Source organism: Carassius gibelio, chromosome A7, assembly GCF_023724105.1.
Source record: "Carassius gibelio isolate Cgi1373 ecotype wild population from Czech Republic chromosome A7, carGib1.2-hapl.c, whole genome shotgun sequence".
Classification (NCBI taxonomy): domain Eukaryota; kingdom Metazoa; phylum Chordata; class Actinopteri; order Cypriniformes; family Cyprinidae; genus Carassius; species Carassius gibelio.
Window position 1 is genome coordinate 13,079,478 of NC_068377.1, and position 17,192 is coordinate 13,096,669.

At 36.2% G+C, this 17,192-nt stretch overlaps 2 protein-coding genes across 5 annotated transcripts; both read left to right on the top strand.

Moving 5' to 3' along the window:
* Positions 1-655: 655 nt before the first annotated feature.
* On the top strand, positions 656-6,506 carry LOC128016609 (GTPase HRas-like). 3 transcript variants are annotated; one of them, XM_052601255.1, is made up of 8 exons: positions 657-977; positions 1,052-1,283; positions 1,411-1,491; positions 2,554-2,688; positions 3,027-3,205; positions 3,318-3,477; positions 4,319-4,442; positions 4,586-6,506. In XM_052601255.1, the coding sequence occupies exons 4-7, from the start codon at positions 2,578-2,580 to the stop codon at positions 4,436-4,438; spliced, it is 570 nt and encodes a 189-aa protein (XP_052457215.1). In that variant the 5' UTR covers positions 657-977; positions 1,052-1,283; positions 1,411-1,491; positions 2,554-2,577; the 3' UTR covers positions 4,439-4,442; positions 4,586-6,506. The 3 variants fall into 3 exon arrangements, with proteins under 3 accessions (XP_052457216.1, XP_052457215.1, XP_052457214.1); XM_052601256.1 differs by lacking the exons at positions 1,052-1,283; positions 1,411-1,491 and having other exon boundaries at positions 656-977; positions 4,319-4,459; XM_052601254.1 differs by lacking the exons at positions 1,052-1,283; positions 1,411-1,491 and having other exon boundaries at positions 659-977.
* A 143-nt stretch (positions 6,507-6,649) lies between these two features.
* On the top strand, positions 6,650-13,539 carry LOC128016608 (tumor susceptibility gene 101 protein). 2 transcript variants are annotated; one of them, XM_052601253.1, is made up of 11 exons: positions 6,787-6,847; positions 6,927-7,014; positions 7,627-7,850; positions 9,021-9,086; positions 9,223-9,386; positions 9,483-9,609; positions 9,705-9,765; positions 10,743-10,840; positions 11,252-11,454; positions 11,630-11,869; positions 11,958-13,539. In XM_052601253.1, exons 3-11 carry the CDS (start codon positions 7,838-7,840, stop codon positions 12,045-12,047), a joined length of 1,062 nt encoding a protein of 353 aa, XP_052457213.1. In that variant the 5' UTR covers positions 6,787-6,847; positions 6,927-7,014; positions 7,627-7,837; the 3' UTR covers positions 12,048-13,539. The 2 variants fall into 2 exon arrangements, with proteins under 2 accessions (XP_052457212.1, XP_052457213.1); XM_052601252.1 differs by lacking the exon at positions 7,627-7,850 and having other exon boundaries at positions 6,650-6,847.
* The last annotated feature ends 3,653 nt before the right edge of the window (positions 13,540-17,192 follow it).

Sequence of the window (17,192 nt, forward strand, 5' to 3'; positions counted from 1 at the left end):
AAATAATAAATCACTCAGTGCATCAGCCATGAGAAATATTTACTTTAATTAAGTACATTATGAAAATAGAAGAAATCACTATCCATTGTACTGACACATTTATAGCCTGTCACGCACATGCTTAGCACTCTGTATTATCTTGAAATGTGTGAAAGCAATGTAGGCTATATAAGACACTTAAAAACAGAAATGAAAAACAGCAACAACTTGACTATATGGGCATTTTTATTTAATAATGATACAGATGAAATAAATTATTACACTAAATTGGGGGAGGGGTGTCATTAATCGACTGTTTTCTCGTGGGAAATTTATATATATATATATATAATATAAAGGTGATGTCATATATATATATATATATATATATATATATATATATATAGGCAATGTTGTGTAATAAATCAAAGTAGGATTTACAAAATGTATAAGTGTTTTTGTTTGTTTTTGAATACAGTTTGATTGTTTGTTTGTTTAAGAAAGAGAGAAGCAGATGTTTTTTTTGTGTGTGTTTTGCAACATAAGACAGCCCACCTGTAAGTAAGGCTGAGAAAGTGTGTGTGTGTGTGTGTGTGTGTGTGTGTGTGTGTGTGTGTGTGTGTGTGTGTGTGTGTGTGTGTGTGTGTGTGTCCTGAGACACTCAGGGTTTGGGCGTGTGCGGTGGCTGTAAGCGCCCTCTTCTTCTTTCTTCCCCCTACACACACACACACACACACACACACACACACACAACACCCACACACTCTCTCTCTCTCTCTCTCTCTGCTTGGCCATCAGTCGACCCACACCAGCTGCTCGTTGTTCAGTGTTTGTGTTGCTCGCATCTGCTTGCGTGAATCTGCACCGCGCGAGAAGAAGAAGAACGCGCGCTGTGTGAGAGGAGCAGCGGGAAGGATGTCGACATATTATTGAGTTGTGCTCATGTTGTGCTGCGTGTCTGTCGTCGAGACGAGCGAACAGCGCCGTACGTGTGTTCGGTAAGTATCAGCCGCTGTCTTTCTATGCTGTGTGTCTCGCAGGAATAACAGCAGCAACAAAATGTGCCCTGCAGACGCTGGACGGAACATTTTGTTGGCGTCAGGACATAAACCATTTCACCAACATCTAGAAACTGGAGAACTACTACTACAGTAGTGAACACGAAAAACGAAGCAAATGCGTCAAACCAGTGAGCGCGTCTGACTTCACTTCATCTCTATTTTGTTACATTGTAGCGAGCTGTGCGGTTATCAGTTACTCATATACAGCGGGGTTCTGCTTGGATAATGGTCGATTCAGGAGATGTGAGTGCATTTAAACCAAAAGAAACAGAGACGTTTGACTAAGTCTAGTTTTTGTTCTCTAATGGGTTTTGTTTAGGGACATTTTTGAAACTTATTATCACATAGATTTGGTTGTCATTATGTGTAGGCTATTGTAAGGCTAGCAGAGATCATCTCATCCAGAGGACCACGTTGTTTACATTACCCATCGTCTGACAAATCAATAAAGGTGATGTCATTATTCCAGCAATAATGGGAAAATAAATATGATAATGAATATTTTTTTCTATTTATAAAAATATAAATATTTTTATATATATATATATATATATATATATATATATATATATATATATATATATATATATATATGTTTGTGTGTGTGTGTATTAGTATGGGTGTATGTGCGTTGTGAACGTCTTTAAAGGGTGACATCCTTGGTACAGTAGCCTATGATCACTAATTTTAACACTTTAGATTTTAGTTAATCCAAATTCAAAGCATGACCTGATGCATAAAAGTGATTATAAAAGTTGTAAAAACGAAAAAAAAAAAAAAAAAATCACAGGTAAGGCTACATGATAGTTGGAAGAGCTAAAAATAGATTTTCAACTGCAGTACTTGATGCTGTGTCCATACAGCTCAGCTGAACCTAATGGCTTGACTATTTTTTAAATAGTTCACAATGATTCAGATGACCCATTATTCCTTTTGATCTCCATAGCAAATAATAACCTGTTTAATAACCTTTTTTTGTACTCAATTTTTGGTTATTTAAATATAGGTATGTTATCTGCTCCATATGTATGAGGAAATATTAACAAAATTGTTTAGGAAATATCAATAGATGGTCATCTATTATATGTAGATTATTTGAAGTTCCTCTTCTCCTGAGGATCGATATTTTTAGGTTGTCTAATAAGTCTGGTAGGAATGAAATTTGAAAAGCATTTGAAACTAATAACACAAATAGATAACTTTCAGGAAAAGTCCTGTGTAAGTTTCCCCTGGCAGCCTAAAATAGCTCTTCTTTTTGTCCTGTGTCACACGACACAAGGGTAATTTCATCTGTTTTAAATACTTTCGGCAGGATGAGTGCTTCACTCCAGGAAACTCTTGATGTTGACTGGCTTCCCTTTTTTTACTGTTTTCACTTAAATGTTTTATTTCCTTGTCAGCTCATTTTCATTTGTCCAACAGTGTTTCAAGTGTAAGGCCTGTAATGATTTTATTCAGAATTTCCCCAAATTCTGCCTTTTCTCAAATTTCCTTGTTCCTTGTTTTCCCTCAGCTTCTGACACGGTAGCAGGTAATAATGACGGAATATAAGTTAGTGGTGGTTGGTGCAGGTGGTGTGGGCAAGAGTGCTCTGACCATCCAGCTCATCCAGAACCACTTTGTGGATGAATACGACCCAACCATTGAGGTAAACCAAATATCAGCATGGTATTTTCTGTCATTTACCTTTGTCTCATATTTAATCATTTAATAAGTATTTGTTTATTTATTATATTGATTGATTGATTTTTAATTCAGTAGACCTCAGTTCAGAATAAAGTTCCCTAATTTCAAATATATTATATGAACATGAAACATCTAAATGTCGTCTGAATGGAAAACATTTGCACTGTTTCGGCCAAACAGGCTGCAGTTCCCACTTTCTTTTATCAGTAACGGGATTAATTTAATTATTTGCTGCAATATCAATTTAGCAGTGAGGGAATTCACAGACATGGGATATTTCTGCATTGTTCCTCCTCACAGGACTCGTATAGGAAACAGGTGGTGATTGATGGAGAGACGTGTCTGTTGGATATCCTGGATACTGCAGGTCAGGAAGAGTATAGTGCAATGAGAGACCAGTACATGAGGACCGGAGAGGGCTTTCTCTGTGTCTTTGCCATCAACAATACCAAGTCTTTTGAGGACATTCATCAGTACAGGTTAAATGAATGAAAACTGTATAAGTACAACAATACATTTATATATATATATATATATATATATATATATATTTACATGTGTGTGTGTCTTTGTTTCCGTTGCTTTTAAAAGGGAACAGATTAAGAGGGTTAAAGACTCCGATGATGTGCCTATGGTGCTTGTGGGTAATAAATGTGACTTACCAGCGCACACCGTGGACACGAGACAAGCCCAGGAACTCGCCCGTAGCTACGGTATACCCTACATTGAAACCTCAGCCAAGACGAGACAGGTTAGAAACATTTTTTTATAACATCTTATTATAAAATTCTGTCAAGTATCAAGCTGCCCTCGTTTCATTTTGTGCATTGCACTCTTTATGTATTTTGGGTTCTCTGGCATCTGTGGTTTCATGAAGAACCTTTTCTAAAATCTGTGGAATCTTTCCATTGCACAACAGGTTCAAATGTTTTTCATGCTAAGAGCAAATGATTTTTTTATAAACAGGACATCGGATTACATTTTCACTCTTTTAGATTATTATTTTTTTTTTTTTTTGCATTTAGTTAGGTTTAGGTTAGAAAAGCTGAAAACACACAGCCAGTTTGTTATGGCTCAAGCATTGTCATCCAGCGAGCTGTTTCAGTTTGTAGCCGGTTTCTATATAGATAGCTAGCTATTTGAATAAGACCACCTCCAAGCCATATATGGAGCCCAAGGCCATTCCACAGAAGAGAGGGGCGGGGTGAGCAGTAGCTCATTATCATATAAAGAGACATTCTCCTAAACGACGCGCTGTCAACAGAGCTGTTTTTGCCAAGGAAAAAAGGGTGTTGTTTTACACGGCCATTGAGGAATTTTCATCAAATTATGTTTCAGACATTTCATGAAGACTCTAAAGAATCATGCCAACTTGTGGAAAACAGGCAGCCGATGTCCCTTTTAAGAACTGGTTCTTATATTGCATCACAAAAATAAATAAAAATAATAACATTTGGACCTTTTTATTTATACGAGTGTGGTGGCATGTATAGCTCAGGATAAACTATAACCAACAGCCAGAATGTAAGAAGAAAAGCTCTAATTAGTGTGTGTGTGTGTGTGTGTGTGTGTGTGTGTGTGTTTCTATTCAGGGAGTGGAAGATGCCTTTTACACTCTTGTCCGTGAAATCAGGCAGCATAAGCTGAGGAAACTGAACCCGCCTGATGATAATGGCCAAGGCTGTATGAACTGCCGCTGTGTGGTGTCATGACCTGGTAAACATTTTTATCCTGTAAGCTTGTTAACCTAGTATATATTCGTACGGTTCTCAATAAATGAAACCTTTGAGTATTCCAGGATAACTAAGCCATTGTGTACTGCTGCTCATGTGTACTCCGTTCTTCACTTGTCTTTGCAGTGAATGTGCATGACGAGGCTTTTAGAGTGCTGCAGCCTTCCAGACCACAAACACTGCAACACAGATGCTGGACGTTTAGAGCAGACTGTGTAAAAGGGAACTCTTTATTGTGGCAGCCCTTCTTCTTTTGGATGCTCCCGTTTCGCTCCTTTATTGGAGATGAAATAAGTTGTACCTCATTTTAACAGTCTCAACACTGGAGTTTCTACAACTGGATCAAGCTGTCACACCTAAATATATTCACATTAAACAAAACTATCTACTCTTAACTGGAAGTAATAGCTCAGAAAATAACCTCTCATATTGCTTTGTCAAATGTGGATGTTAGAAAAATACTTTACGAGATTGGAGATGAGAAACACTACATCAGTTATATTAGCATACATCTAGATTTGTTGCTTAGAGCAAGTCTAAGCAAATAAAATGTACACCATTCATGGCTTTCTCTTGCAAAGAGGACTTTTAGTCTTATGCAGTGTGTTTATCAGAGGTTAAGGTGCAATAGATTGCCATTAGAAGGTACACCTCCTTTAAGTCTTTGATTTGCACAAGGGGTTGGAAAAACGAAGGACTTTATTCTTTGTTAGCTTTTGGTTTTGAATGGCCCTCAGGGTCTTTGAATTGTGGCTTGATTAGATATCCGGATGGGATGCTTTTTATTTTTCGATATTGGACAAATGCATTGCAGGTAATCGCATTGGCTTAAGACAGATTGACGAAGATCTTTTCAAAGAATATTCATATTTGTTGGAAAATGAATGCAAAGCTACTATAAAAGCTTGGACTGGAAAGCCTTGTTGATATTCTTGCCAAGCACTGTGCTGTTCCTATGTTCAGGGCATAAGCTTGAAACTTTTACACGTATACCATATTATCCACTCATCAACTGCATGTTTCCCTTCTGCCCTTCTGAGGTAAATATTCCATGTTTGTGCCATTAGGGAGTGAAGATGTAGGTTTAAATCTGGAATTCAAATGAAAGTGAAAAAAACTGTATACCCTTACTGTAAATTATCATATGGGGGAACCTTAAGTTATATGTTCATAGGCAACATATGGCCTTGTAATTGCAGGGAAGAGCAACAATCTGGACTTTCTCTTTTTGATTGCTTGAAAGTAGCTCATGTCTCCTTGCATAGTACAGATTTTAAATCTCAACAAAGATCTTTCTAGTTAATTTACTTAGATCAGATTTACTGACATGTCAGTAAAGTAGACATTTGACTAGTGAGTGTATTCTCTTTCTGGTTGAAACTGGATGATTTTTCTGTAAGGATTCTGGTGTTTTATTCCCAGACAGTCTTATTGATTGTTCTCAAGGACATACATGGGCGGCTTTGATTCTCCCTTTAAATCACAAGTCAGTAGCTATGGATATGACCTTCAGGGGATTCTGTCAGAATACTGTGGGCATTCAGATCTTTTTGATAGGTTTACTGTCTATGCTGCCTCTGAATAATGTGGGTTTATCAGGTGGAGAGACTGCTGCCACTTACCGAATATTGTTTTACGGTACATCAATACTGTTGTGGCCATTTTCCGTAACACTCTGATTAACATTATGTAAAATAATCCACAAACACGTGACCTGTCCAATGTTATTCTGTTTTGAACTTGTCGTCCGCCAACTGCTGCTGCTAAATAATTTGTATGTTTTCTTTCTTTTTTTATTGAAAAGAATTTGTAGAACTCAGCGCTAGCATTCCAAAAGGCTGCGTCTGTTCTGGTATTAAATAATCATATTGGTTTTTGCAGCAAATAACACTTAAAAATATGAGTATTTTTAATAACTTGTATTTATTTTTGTGTCTTTAGTGTGTGAAGACAACAATGGATTTCATTTTAACAATATGTTATAGATCTGTGGTTACCATTATTATTGTGTTAGGAAGAAAATCAAATAAAGAGGTTGTTTTGATTACCTGAGCATCAATTTTACATTTGCACATTTAAACTTTTTTTTTTTTAATCACATATTACTTGGTTACTGTATCGTGAAGATGAATTTATAAAGTGTAAAAATTATTCTAGCAGTAATTGCTGTAAAGTGCTGCGTCATTAGTCATCTGACCGGAAGAGACTTCGTGTATTTTAGCCGTGATTTCCTTGTTTATGTATGCATGCGATGGTTATATTTTTTTTAATTTACGTCCTTAACAACAACTGCATAATTCAGCTTATAAACGCTGTGCAGTCGGTTTAGTTCATAGTCTTTTTATGGCGGCAATCAACGAAAGTTCCCTACGGAAAATGCTGTCGAAGGTACGTTTAATACTTGCATACTAGAGAAGCTGTTTACAAAGTAATGTTATATATGTGTTATGTTTTTCTGTGTAAACAGGTTTATAAATACAGGGATCTGACCGCACGCGACATAACAAGCGTCGCGTCTCACTATAAAGATCTTAAACCTGTGATGGACAACTACGGTAAGACTTCACCTGCCTCCAAACCTAAACTAGCTACTTTTTTTAACCATTGTAATGTTTGGATGCACAGTAGGTGAGGGAGATGGGTTTAATCTAGCAAACCTGCTTATTTTTCATATGGCTTTATCTATACAGTTCACATCAAACACGTCATGTGTTAGAGATGCATGAAAAGTGATGAGCTTGTTTTAAATAAAAGGAGAAAAAAAAAAGTTTGACATGTCAATGTATTTTTTACATGCCACATTAAAATATTTTTTATTTCAAAGCAAAGTTTAATCAATTATTTGAGATACTGGTTATGAATTATTAAATACCGCATATTTACTAAAGTGGTGGCTGTAGAGAAATGTGTCAGATGCTTGAGAAAGGAAATAATGTTACATAAGTCTCATTGTACCTTGATGTTTTAAGAATATGGAGTACTTTCAAAACGAACCCCACATTTCAAAGTAAATTATGAAGGATTTCCCCCACAAATTTATGTATTAAAGAAGTTTGTGATACTTCAAAAACAGAATAGTATTCCTTCAACAAAAAAAAATGCATAAATATATATTGCACCGCTTTGAAGTATTGTGAATATTACACCTTCTTATGACTGTTTTATAGATCTGTTGAAGAAACAGAAAATTGTGCTGCCAAGCAAGACCCGGAATGTCATAGTGTTTTTCCCCCCTAAGGTCTCAGTTTACCCCTTGACATGACACAACTTACCCCACTCTTCCCTGATTTATTTTTTTTAGAGCCTGACCAATATGTATTTTTTGGGGGGTGATACCGATATTAGGGAGTAAAAAAGACCGATATCAGTATATTTCGGATGATATTCTTGTGTATGTATGATATGTAGGCTATATTATATTATAGTACTGTGTATTCAAAAGTTTGGACATACTTCACTTTTGACTTGTACTGTATATAGAATAGAATACAGTATATACATTGCAATGATAACTCAAATGTGCTCAAACACTTATAAAGATGTGACAAACATAGGCCTATGTAATGGCGGCAGGGTATTTAACAATTTAACAAACTTTTATTATTCAAAATGAGTCTGACATAAGTGCACTTAACAGTAAAATTCACTTATTCTTAATAACCTAAGAAACACAAATATAACAATTTATATATATATAGCAGATAATTTAATTGCAGCTGCGGACTCATGTGAAGTTTAACCTCATCCGCGCATATCTACACTAAGGCCCTGTTCCAAATGGCGCACTTCATGTGGACTTTTGGTCTAATGCCCAGGTGGCATAAGCAAAAGCAACCAGATCATACCAAACCGTTATTTCCGGCGTGACGATCGAGTCTGTCCCAAAAATACCTCTATATGCCCCCTTGTGGACTATATGCCCTATAGCTATGCACTACATGATGTCACCAAAGTGAGGACTCTGAGGAAGTCCACAAGTCTGGAGTGTGCCATTTGGGACAAGGGCCTAAAACCAGTAGCAAACAATGCAGCGCGCTCTGCTGGACATACTAAGTAATTACACAACTCAGAAGCATTTAATCTGTATTAAATGTTCTGTTAAAAAAAAGAAGAAAATTGTCATATCGGCATATTCGCTGATACCGATATATCTCAGGCAGGCTAATATTGGCCGATAATATAGGCAAACCTATGTATCGGTGGGGCTCTTTTTTTTTTTTTTTTAAACATGTGCTTTACTTAATGGCATAATTCACCCAAAAATGAAAAAATTGCCGAAAATATACTCATCCTCAGGCCATCCAAGATGTAGGTTTGCATCACATCTCTTGTTCACCAATGGATCCTCTGCAGTGATTGGGTGCTATCAGAATGAGAATTCAAACATCACAATAATCCACATGATTGCTTTAAATGGCTTTGTGTTATGAATAAACTCTGCCACAAGCTGTGTAAATGTTGTGTCTTGTCCTCTGATTTTTCTGAATGATATCAGTTCCATCGTACTGTAAATATACAGGCATGTAATTGCCCTGCACTCATTCAGTTTTCTTTATTTCAGTGTTCAATGATGGCTCCACCAAAGAGCTGTTGAGTCTCACAGGAACAGTGCCAGTAAGCTTCAGAGGTATAGACAGCACTGCTTTCAAGAAGTGTTTGAGTTTCTTCATTCCTCAGACCCATTTAGCAATCCAGCTGTTTCCAGATGAGTCATTTCTTTATGTTGGACCCTTTTTCCTATTTAATATTTTTCTCTTCAATAGGAAATGTGTACAACATTCCCATCTGCCTGTGGCTTCTGGACACGTATCCCTACAACCCTCCCATCTGTTTTGTCAAACCCACAAGTGCCATGATGATAAAAACAGGGAAACATGTTGATGCCAATGGAAAGATTTACCTCCCATACCTGCATGAATGGAAACCTGTGTGATTTATTATTATTATAATTTTTTTTGTCTTTGTCTGTTTAATGTAGGATGACATAAACCACCCTTTTTTGTTTTGTTTTTCTTTTTTTTAGCTCCAGTCTGATTTGTTAGGACTGATCCAGGTGATGATTGTTGTGTTTGGAGAGGAACCACCAGTTTTCTCACGGCCCACCACTCAGGCATCTTACCCAGCATTCCCAGCAGCAGGCCCACCTAATTGTGAGCGTAGACTTGCGTCTGATGTTTTTGATTCAATGCAATATTTTTGATCTCGTTTTAAAGTTTATGCAACATTTGTATAAACATTTTTCCAGCTTCTTACATGCCAAACACACCAGGGTTGCCTTATGGTCAAGGTCACTCTTCCAATCCAGGGTAAGTGCTTTCAGTGTGCCAAGCACAAATCTTGGCCATGTGATCAACTCAATTCTTACATACAGACACTAACATTCAAAAGCAGTATGTTTTTTTTTGTTTTTGTTTTTTTTAATTAAAACAGAAAACGGTTGTTTTATTCAACTATTACTCTTTTTACTGTATTTTTGTAAAAAAAAAAAAATATATATATATATATATATATATATATATATATATATATATATATATTTATATATTTTTCTGCAAAGAGACATTTATTTGTATACTAGGCAGCATTCTGTAAATCTAAGTACAGGTAAAAGCACCACAAGTTTGTCGTGAAAATAAAACCTAGTTTTGTGCGTATATGAAACAATGTGAAGGATGTGTGTAGAAATGTTTTATTAAGCAGAATTAGCATAAATATTCACTGGTTTGAGTGAATATCTCCAGCATTTACACAAGAGAATAGGAGGAAAAAACGAACATGTCTTTCATTCGCAATACATTTTCTTAATAGATGTACAATCTAATGCATTCAATCTTTTTTTTTTTTTGGAATGAAGGCTTAGCCAGAATATAATCAGGATAGATCTAGTTAGAAATTGTCACTTGGAGGTGCTCATGCAAGAGTAATGAGAGTTCCTATAATGAATACAATCATGAATAAAATTGTGTTTTCCTTCTTTGAAGAATTAATTGCATTCTTGTGATATTTTTTAGATATTACTAGGATAAAGGACATGTAAAATGAGTCATATTTGTCCAGTTTAACAACACTTTTACTACTAATGAAAAGTTATAACTATGCTAGATCACTAACAGGCTTGTGACTGAAGTGTATATAAAGAGATGGGACAGAATATTGTGTTAAACCTTGCTGTGTAAAGAAATTTTACAAAAAAAAAAAAAAGAGATTTTACTAATATATATATATATATATATATATATATATATATATATATATATATATATATATAATTTCTGTCTGTCAGTGGATTTCAGGGCTACCCTTATTCTGCAGCAGTCCAAGGATACCCCACTACCTCAGGCTCCTCTCCCTACACCCCAGTGTCTTCTATCACTACAGTGGGTGAGCATTTTTATCATTATAGGGTGGTTGTGTACACACACTGCCAACACAAGTTTCAGTTCGATGATCCCTTTAAGCATCACAACTGTTTTTAACAGTGATAATAAGAAATGTTCCTTTAGCACCAAATCAGTTTATTAGAAAGATTTCTGAAGGATCATGTGATACTTTGGACTGGAGTAATGATCAAGAGATTTAATGCAGGAAGAAATATATAAAATAACATATTAAAAAAGAAAACGGTTATTTTAAATAGTAAAAATATTTGACACTATTACTGTTATTACTGTAGTTTTGATGCAGCCTTAGTGAGCACTGGATACTGGAAAATTTACTGACCAAGATTTTAAACAGTAGTGTACATAAAAACTGTACTTTGGAACACCTGCAAACATTTTGGGTGTGTTTCAGGACCCACCCGTGATGGTACCATCGGGGAGGACACAATCCGTGCGTCTTTGGTGTCTGCAGTCAGTGACAAGCTGCGCCGGCGGATGAAAGAAGAGATGGATCGAGCACAGGCGGAGCTGGACGCTCTGAAGAGGACAGAGGAGGACCTAAAGAGAGGCCACCAGAAGCTGGAGGAGATGGTGAACAGACTAGACCTGGAGATGGTACAAGAGACACTTTGTAACATTTTGAATTATACCCTGTTTTCTTGTTGATACTTGAGCTAATCATGACTCATGCTCTCTAGTAAGTCACTGTTTTTAACAAGGCCTGGAAGCAATGTTTTTAATGTTTTATAAGATACATAACATTAATGATGTTCTTTCCGTTGAATTGCAGGCTGACGTGGACAAAAACATTGATCTCCTTAAGCAGAGAGATGAGGAGCTGACTGTTGCTCTGGGAAAAATGGAGAAGCAGTCTGAGAACAATGACATTGATGATGTGATTGTGCCCACTGCTCCCCTTTATAAGCAGATTCTGAACCTCTACGCTGAAGAAAACGCCATCGAAGACACAATCTTCTACTTGGGTGAAGCATTACGCAAAGATGTCATTGACTTGGATGTCTTTCTTAAGGTTGGTCTCGACTGCATTATTTTGTTAAGCATTGTGTAAAGCACAGTATTTGAATATTTATATTAACAGAGTATTCTGTTGTGTGCAGCATGTGCGCCTTCTCTCCAGAAAACAGTTCCAGTTGAGAGCCCTGATGCAGAAGGCCCGGAAAATAGCAGGCCTCAGTGACCTGTACTGACCTGCCCAAATAAATCATTCCCCCTCTCAGTTATTACACAATGCACTTTATGGCAAGCACCCTACCTTTTATCCAAAAACAGGAGGTTTGGGACCCTCCTTTCCTCAAATCACAGTCTTTCTAAGTACAGAAAGATGTGAAAGGTGACTAATACACCCAGGGCCAAAATACTCAAGTATACATTCATATCATCATTATTACAGATAACAAGTGCATTGAATGTCTTTATAATAAAAAAATGAAGTGACCTTTGAGGTTCTTACCTTTGCAGAAAAAGAAACGATAAAAGGAAATCAAGCATTTGCAACAGATTTTTCCTCAGCTATGGAGTTTAGCATAGACTTATAAAAAGAGCAACTGTTGCACTTTATGTAACTTGTGCCTCATATTCTTTTAAAGTGTCTTTTCAGATATAGAGTAAAGGGAAATATTTTTGAGTATTGCTTTCAATATGCTCAACCTAAATGCCTTATTTTTATATTGTTTAATCTCCAAATATGTGCATGTACTGAATAATTATCTCAAAATCAGCAAGTTTGTAAATCAGTTTTCTTAACATCTCAGAATCTAATTGGATCATTATGAATGCTTCCTCATTATCACTGTCCACTACATAACACACTTTTGCAGTCCTGCTTGTGATTTATTCATGTGTTGTCAGTTATAACATTCTTATTTACAGTTGTTATGCAGTTAGTTTACAAGAATGTGCTCGGTATTAATGCAAATTTAATTACAAAAATATGCTGAAATTTTGATATTGAACTTGTATATCTATTTAAGATGTGATGCATCATGGATGAAGCTTACAATCAAGGGAAATGTGGAATAACACACTGATTGTGCAGTATACTTAAAAAAAAAAAAAAATATCTGAAATAAAACAAGAAAAACTCTTAAATCTGGGTCCGATTAACTAAATGTTTTACATTATTACACTAGATGTTTAGATTTTAAAAAAGTAAAGCCTTTAATAATTTAGTGCAATTTCAAACTGTTTATTTTCATTTATTTTTCTTTCGCAAATCTTCTGTTGCAAAGTTTCGTTATTGAAGTTTAGTGGTTCAATGTGGAAGATAATAAGAGACACTGAACAACTGTCTTAGGTTGACAAATTTTCTGTTTTCCTATAGAAAATGGGCTACTATTAAACTATTGTCACAGGTTTCTTTTTTTACCCACAGGTTAAATGTCTCAATTATATTTGACAAAAATGCTTCTATAGAAATACAGTATTTCATTACATCCAATGTATATTCTACCAATGACAAAACTGTGCTTGATAATGAGAAAGGAGAGTTTTATAAAAACTGGGACAAAGGAGCCTGTCTGCTTTCATTTCCATGGTAACAGTTTGACTGGTCTCTAATTGCTGCTAGTTATTAAAAAGTATGATGTCATCTACAGGCCAGCGATGAAATTCAAATTTTAGATTATAATCTGTAAATAGTTAATTTTGAAATGGTTCTAAAATAAAAGATTGCCATCCCCACCGAAGGAATTTGTTCATCTGCTGTCAAGATATTAGGAAAACATACTGTATACAGCCGCACAGTGTATTCCAGTTGTATGTAATACATAACAGTGACAGTAGTAGAGTGTGCATGTCATATTTAAAGTTTTTATATTTGGTATAGGACAATTTTAGATTTTTGATGTGCAGATCTGGCAACCCTGCAGCTGTCATCCGTTCATGTTTTACACTGTTAAAAATATTCCGTAAAATATAAGGTAAAAAACCAGCAGCTGTGGTTGCCAGAATTATACCGTAAAAAATATGGTAAAACCATTTTTGGTTTAACGGTTTTATACCGTAAAAAATACAGTTACACTGTTGTAGGTTTAACGGTTTTACTTTATATTATACTTTATACAGTTCGCGAACGAACCGATTCTTTTGAACGGCTCATAAACATGAACGATGGGAGCCGAGTCGCGACTGGAGAGGAGCCGTTCTTTCTATCGTTCTTTTTTCCTATGCGTGTTCATACAAATGAGCTCCGCCAGGAGACAGAACAGTTATAGGGGGAGGGGCGCACCCAGCGCAGGCCAACCCTTTATAGCGTGATGATATTAGTTATTAGTTGTGCATGCATTTACATTGCATTTTGTGTTCATTTAAAACTTATTTTAAAATCATTAAAAATGTTCTTTTGTGATACTGTACTTGTATAGAAATGTTTCACTAAAAGCTGTTTTCCACAGACATTCATTGCAGCCCACTTTGTTATTGTTCATTGACTTGAAGGGGCTGATGTCCTATTTGCAAAGTTTACAGTAGTAATAGTATGTAGTATGTAGACATTTCCATTTTATTTATTCTAATTTTATCTACTTAAAAAAAAAATTAGTTTTCTATCAAAATGTTCTTGTGTGATAACAATGTTCTTGTGTGGAAGTGTTTGTAGTAAAAGCTGTTTTGCACAGAAATTCATTGCAGCCGGCTTTGTTTTTTATGTTTATTTGTGAGTAGGTATTGTATGAATAACATAAGTCAACGTAGTTTTACACACACACACACACACACACACACACACTTTGTACTAAAGGTAAATCAAAATAATGATGTCACTGTCTAAGCAGAGGGATTTGTGCAACCCTATGGAATATAGTCGACACATGAGAAATGAGGTAATAATCAATATTTCAGAATAATTCAAACTCAGATATTGGTGTGTGATATCTGAGGTTTAATTATTTGACTACAAATCTCACCTCATAATACCTCCCAGTGATTATTTCCAGGATAAACTGAGATGCTCCCAAGCTGGCTTCTTAAAACTGACTAAATATTTAAAAAGAGCCAAAAGAGCCATTCTTTTGAACGGCTCTTTGAAAGGAACGGATCGCGAAGATCCGGATCCCCTCAAAGAGCCATAAATCCCATCACTACCATAATTTAACTGATATAATGTTAGTATAGGAACTTACTGAAGCACTGAAATCTGTTTTGTACCTTTGTATTACACTGGTAACCACCAAAAGCAGGTGGTGATGAGAGAGTCACATGGTAAAACAAAGCCCATCACAAGCAGCTTTTAAATAATAAGATACATAGAAGGTGCACAGTGTCATTCACACAAGCACTAAACACCATCATGGTGAGACTCATTAAACTGAAATATGCAATAAACATTAATTTAACAACATTTTATGTAACATACAAACCTAATAAACATAACAGATGAGAAAAAATTAAGAAGAAACATAGTTATTTCAAAGAAAAAACATCAAATTCAAAAATGCAACGCAGAGAATTCTGGGAGCGTAAGTTTACGGTTTTTCCCTGTAAAGTTTACAGGAAATTACCGTTAACCAGTAAACGGGTTTGTACTGCAGCATTTTCACAGTTTTTTACCGTTAAAATCACAGTCATTTTTTACAGTGTAGCACTTGTCCATTGGTAAATCTGAAGCATTAGGTTTAAATTATGTTGACATTTCAAGAGTAGACTTACTATGTTTTCTGTACTTTGTTCACTTTTGTCACTTTTTTTTTTTTGAAGTCATCAGTAAAACGTGATTGAAGTACGTTTTACAAGGAAACACTATTTCAGTTCGTCTACTTCCATGTTTAATTCAGTGTTACTTGCCGTTTCTTTGTAATTGTTTGAAATTTACTAGCAATTTCTGTGAAATTAGTTGAGGAACATTGATTTTAAGTTTGGTTTAAATGTAAATCTATTGGTGTTTTCCATTGCCTGATGCTCTAAAACCAGCAGTTAGCAAAATGCTGGATCTTCATATTTGTGTGATTCGGACCCATGTAAGAACTGGGATTCATACCTTGCAGAGTGTGTCCTGTTACCGCATGGCTGATAAATGATATCGTCTTCATATGAACGTTTTAGCTGTGATGTGTGACCTTGCGTATTGTGTTTTGGTGGCCCCTTTAACCCTCTAACACTAGCATGCATACACTCCGCACCTCAGACTGTCCCTGTTCGACCGTCTGAAATTTCATTTCACAGATGATGGGCTTCAGCCTCTAATCCAGCAGCTGTGAAAGAGGGTAGGACCGGTCAACTGTTTCAACTCTAATCAGCTTTTATTGCACACGGGAGAAAGAAACAGCCTGCCGCTGCTGGAACCTGTGCTCTTCATAATTCAGGTTTGGGTTGAGGGGGACGGGAGGTGTGTGGCAGCTGGATGTGATGTTAAATCTAATTCACTCACTGCTGCTAGGCAGTGATGTGTCAGCAGGTGGAGATGTTAGAGCTAATAGGCCTGTCATAGTTGCTAACCTCAATCACTAACCTTCATAACAGCCTGTTCTCCTTTTAAACCACCCCTCTCTGCCTTTTCACAATCTTGGTTCAAATTCAGACTTTTGCTTCTATAAATTCTTTTTATTTTTCTCGATTGCTTGAGGCGGTACTGCACCGACTGATAACCTTCTCATGTCATTTTTTAACCGAACAGATTACAACCCTTCTCTGTGTGTTTTATCTGAAAGGTGACAAAAGTCACGTTTGATTTAGTGTACCATGTATTTGATGTAGTATCTCAGATCAGGCCTGTTAACACTCAAAATGCTTGTTAAAAAGCACACAGAGCCTACAAATATTTTATGGGGCTTAATGCGTCACCTTAGCATTGTACTGGCAGAGGAAACTGGTGAAAGTGTTTATTGGCTGTCAGGTCATTGCCGCTGCTCTCAGCTGGAGTTGCGGTCCTAGCCTGCAGTGACAAGACAAAGCTGAAACATTGATGGTCTGTCCGGCGGAAGCCCCATTGTATGGGAATGCTATAGGTTTTGTTCTTTCTGACGGTCTGCTGACCTTATTTTAAGAAAGCTCTCTGGGCAAAACCCAGGGCACAAGGGTTTGATTGAACTGACCAGTGTGGATCCCGAAAGCATCTATATCTGGGAACACCGAGTGGAAATATCCTGCACGTGAAGGCCTCAGGATTTGAAATCCACCCTCCAAACAATGAAAGACAGTTTGGACTGACAGAAAGCCATTGACATTTGCCCATACTAGTGGTTGAAGGTCATATTTGCAATTTTTTTAAATTTTGAATTCTTATAAGTAGAGTTTTATATGAGTTTGAGTAAGATGTACTAATTTAATTCCGAAACAAGGTTGTTTAAGGTACACTTTATCCAAAATATAAAGCAAATAAGTGAAAGATATTTTAGTCA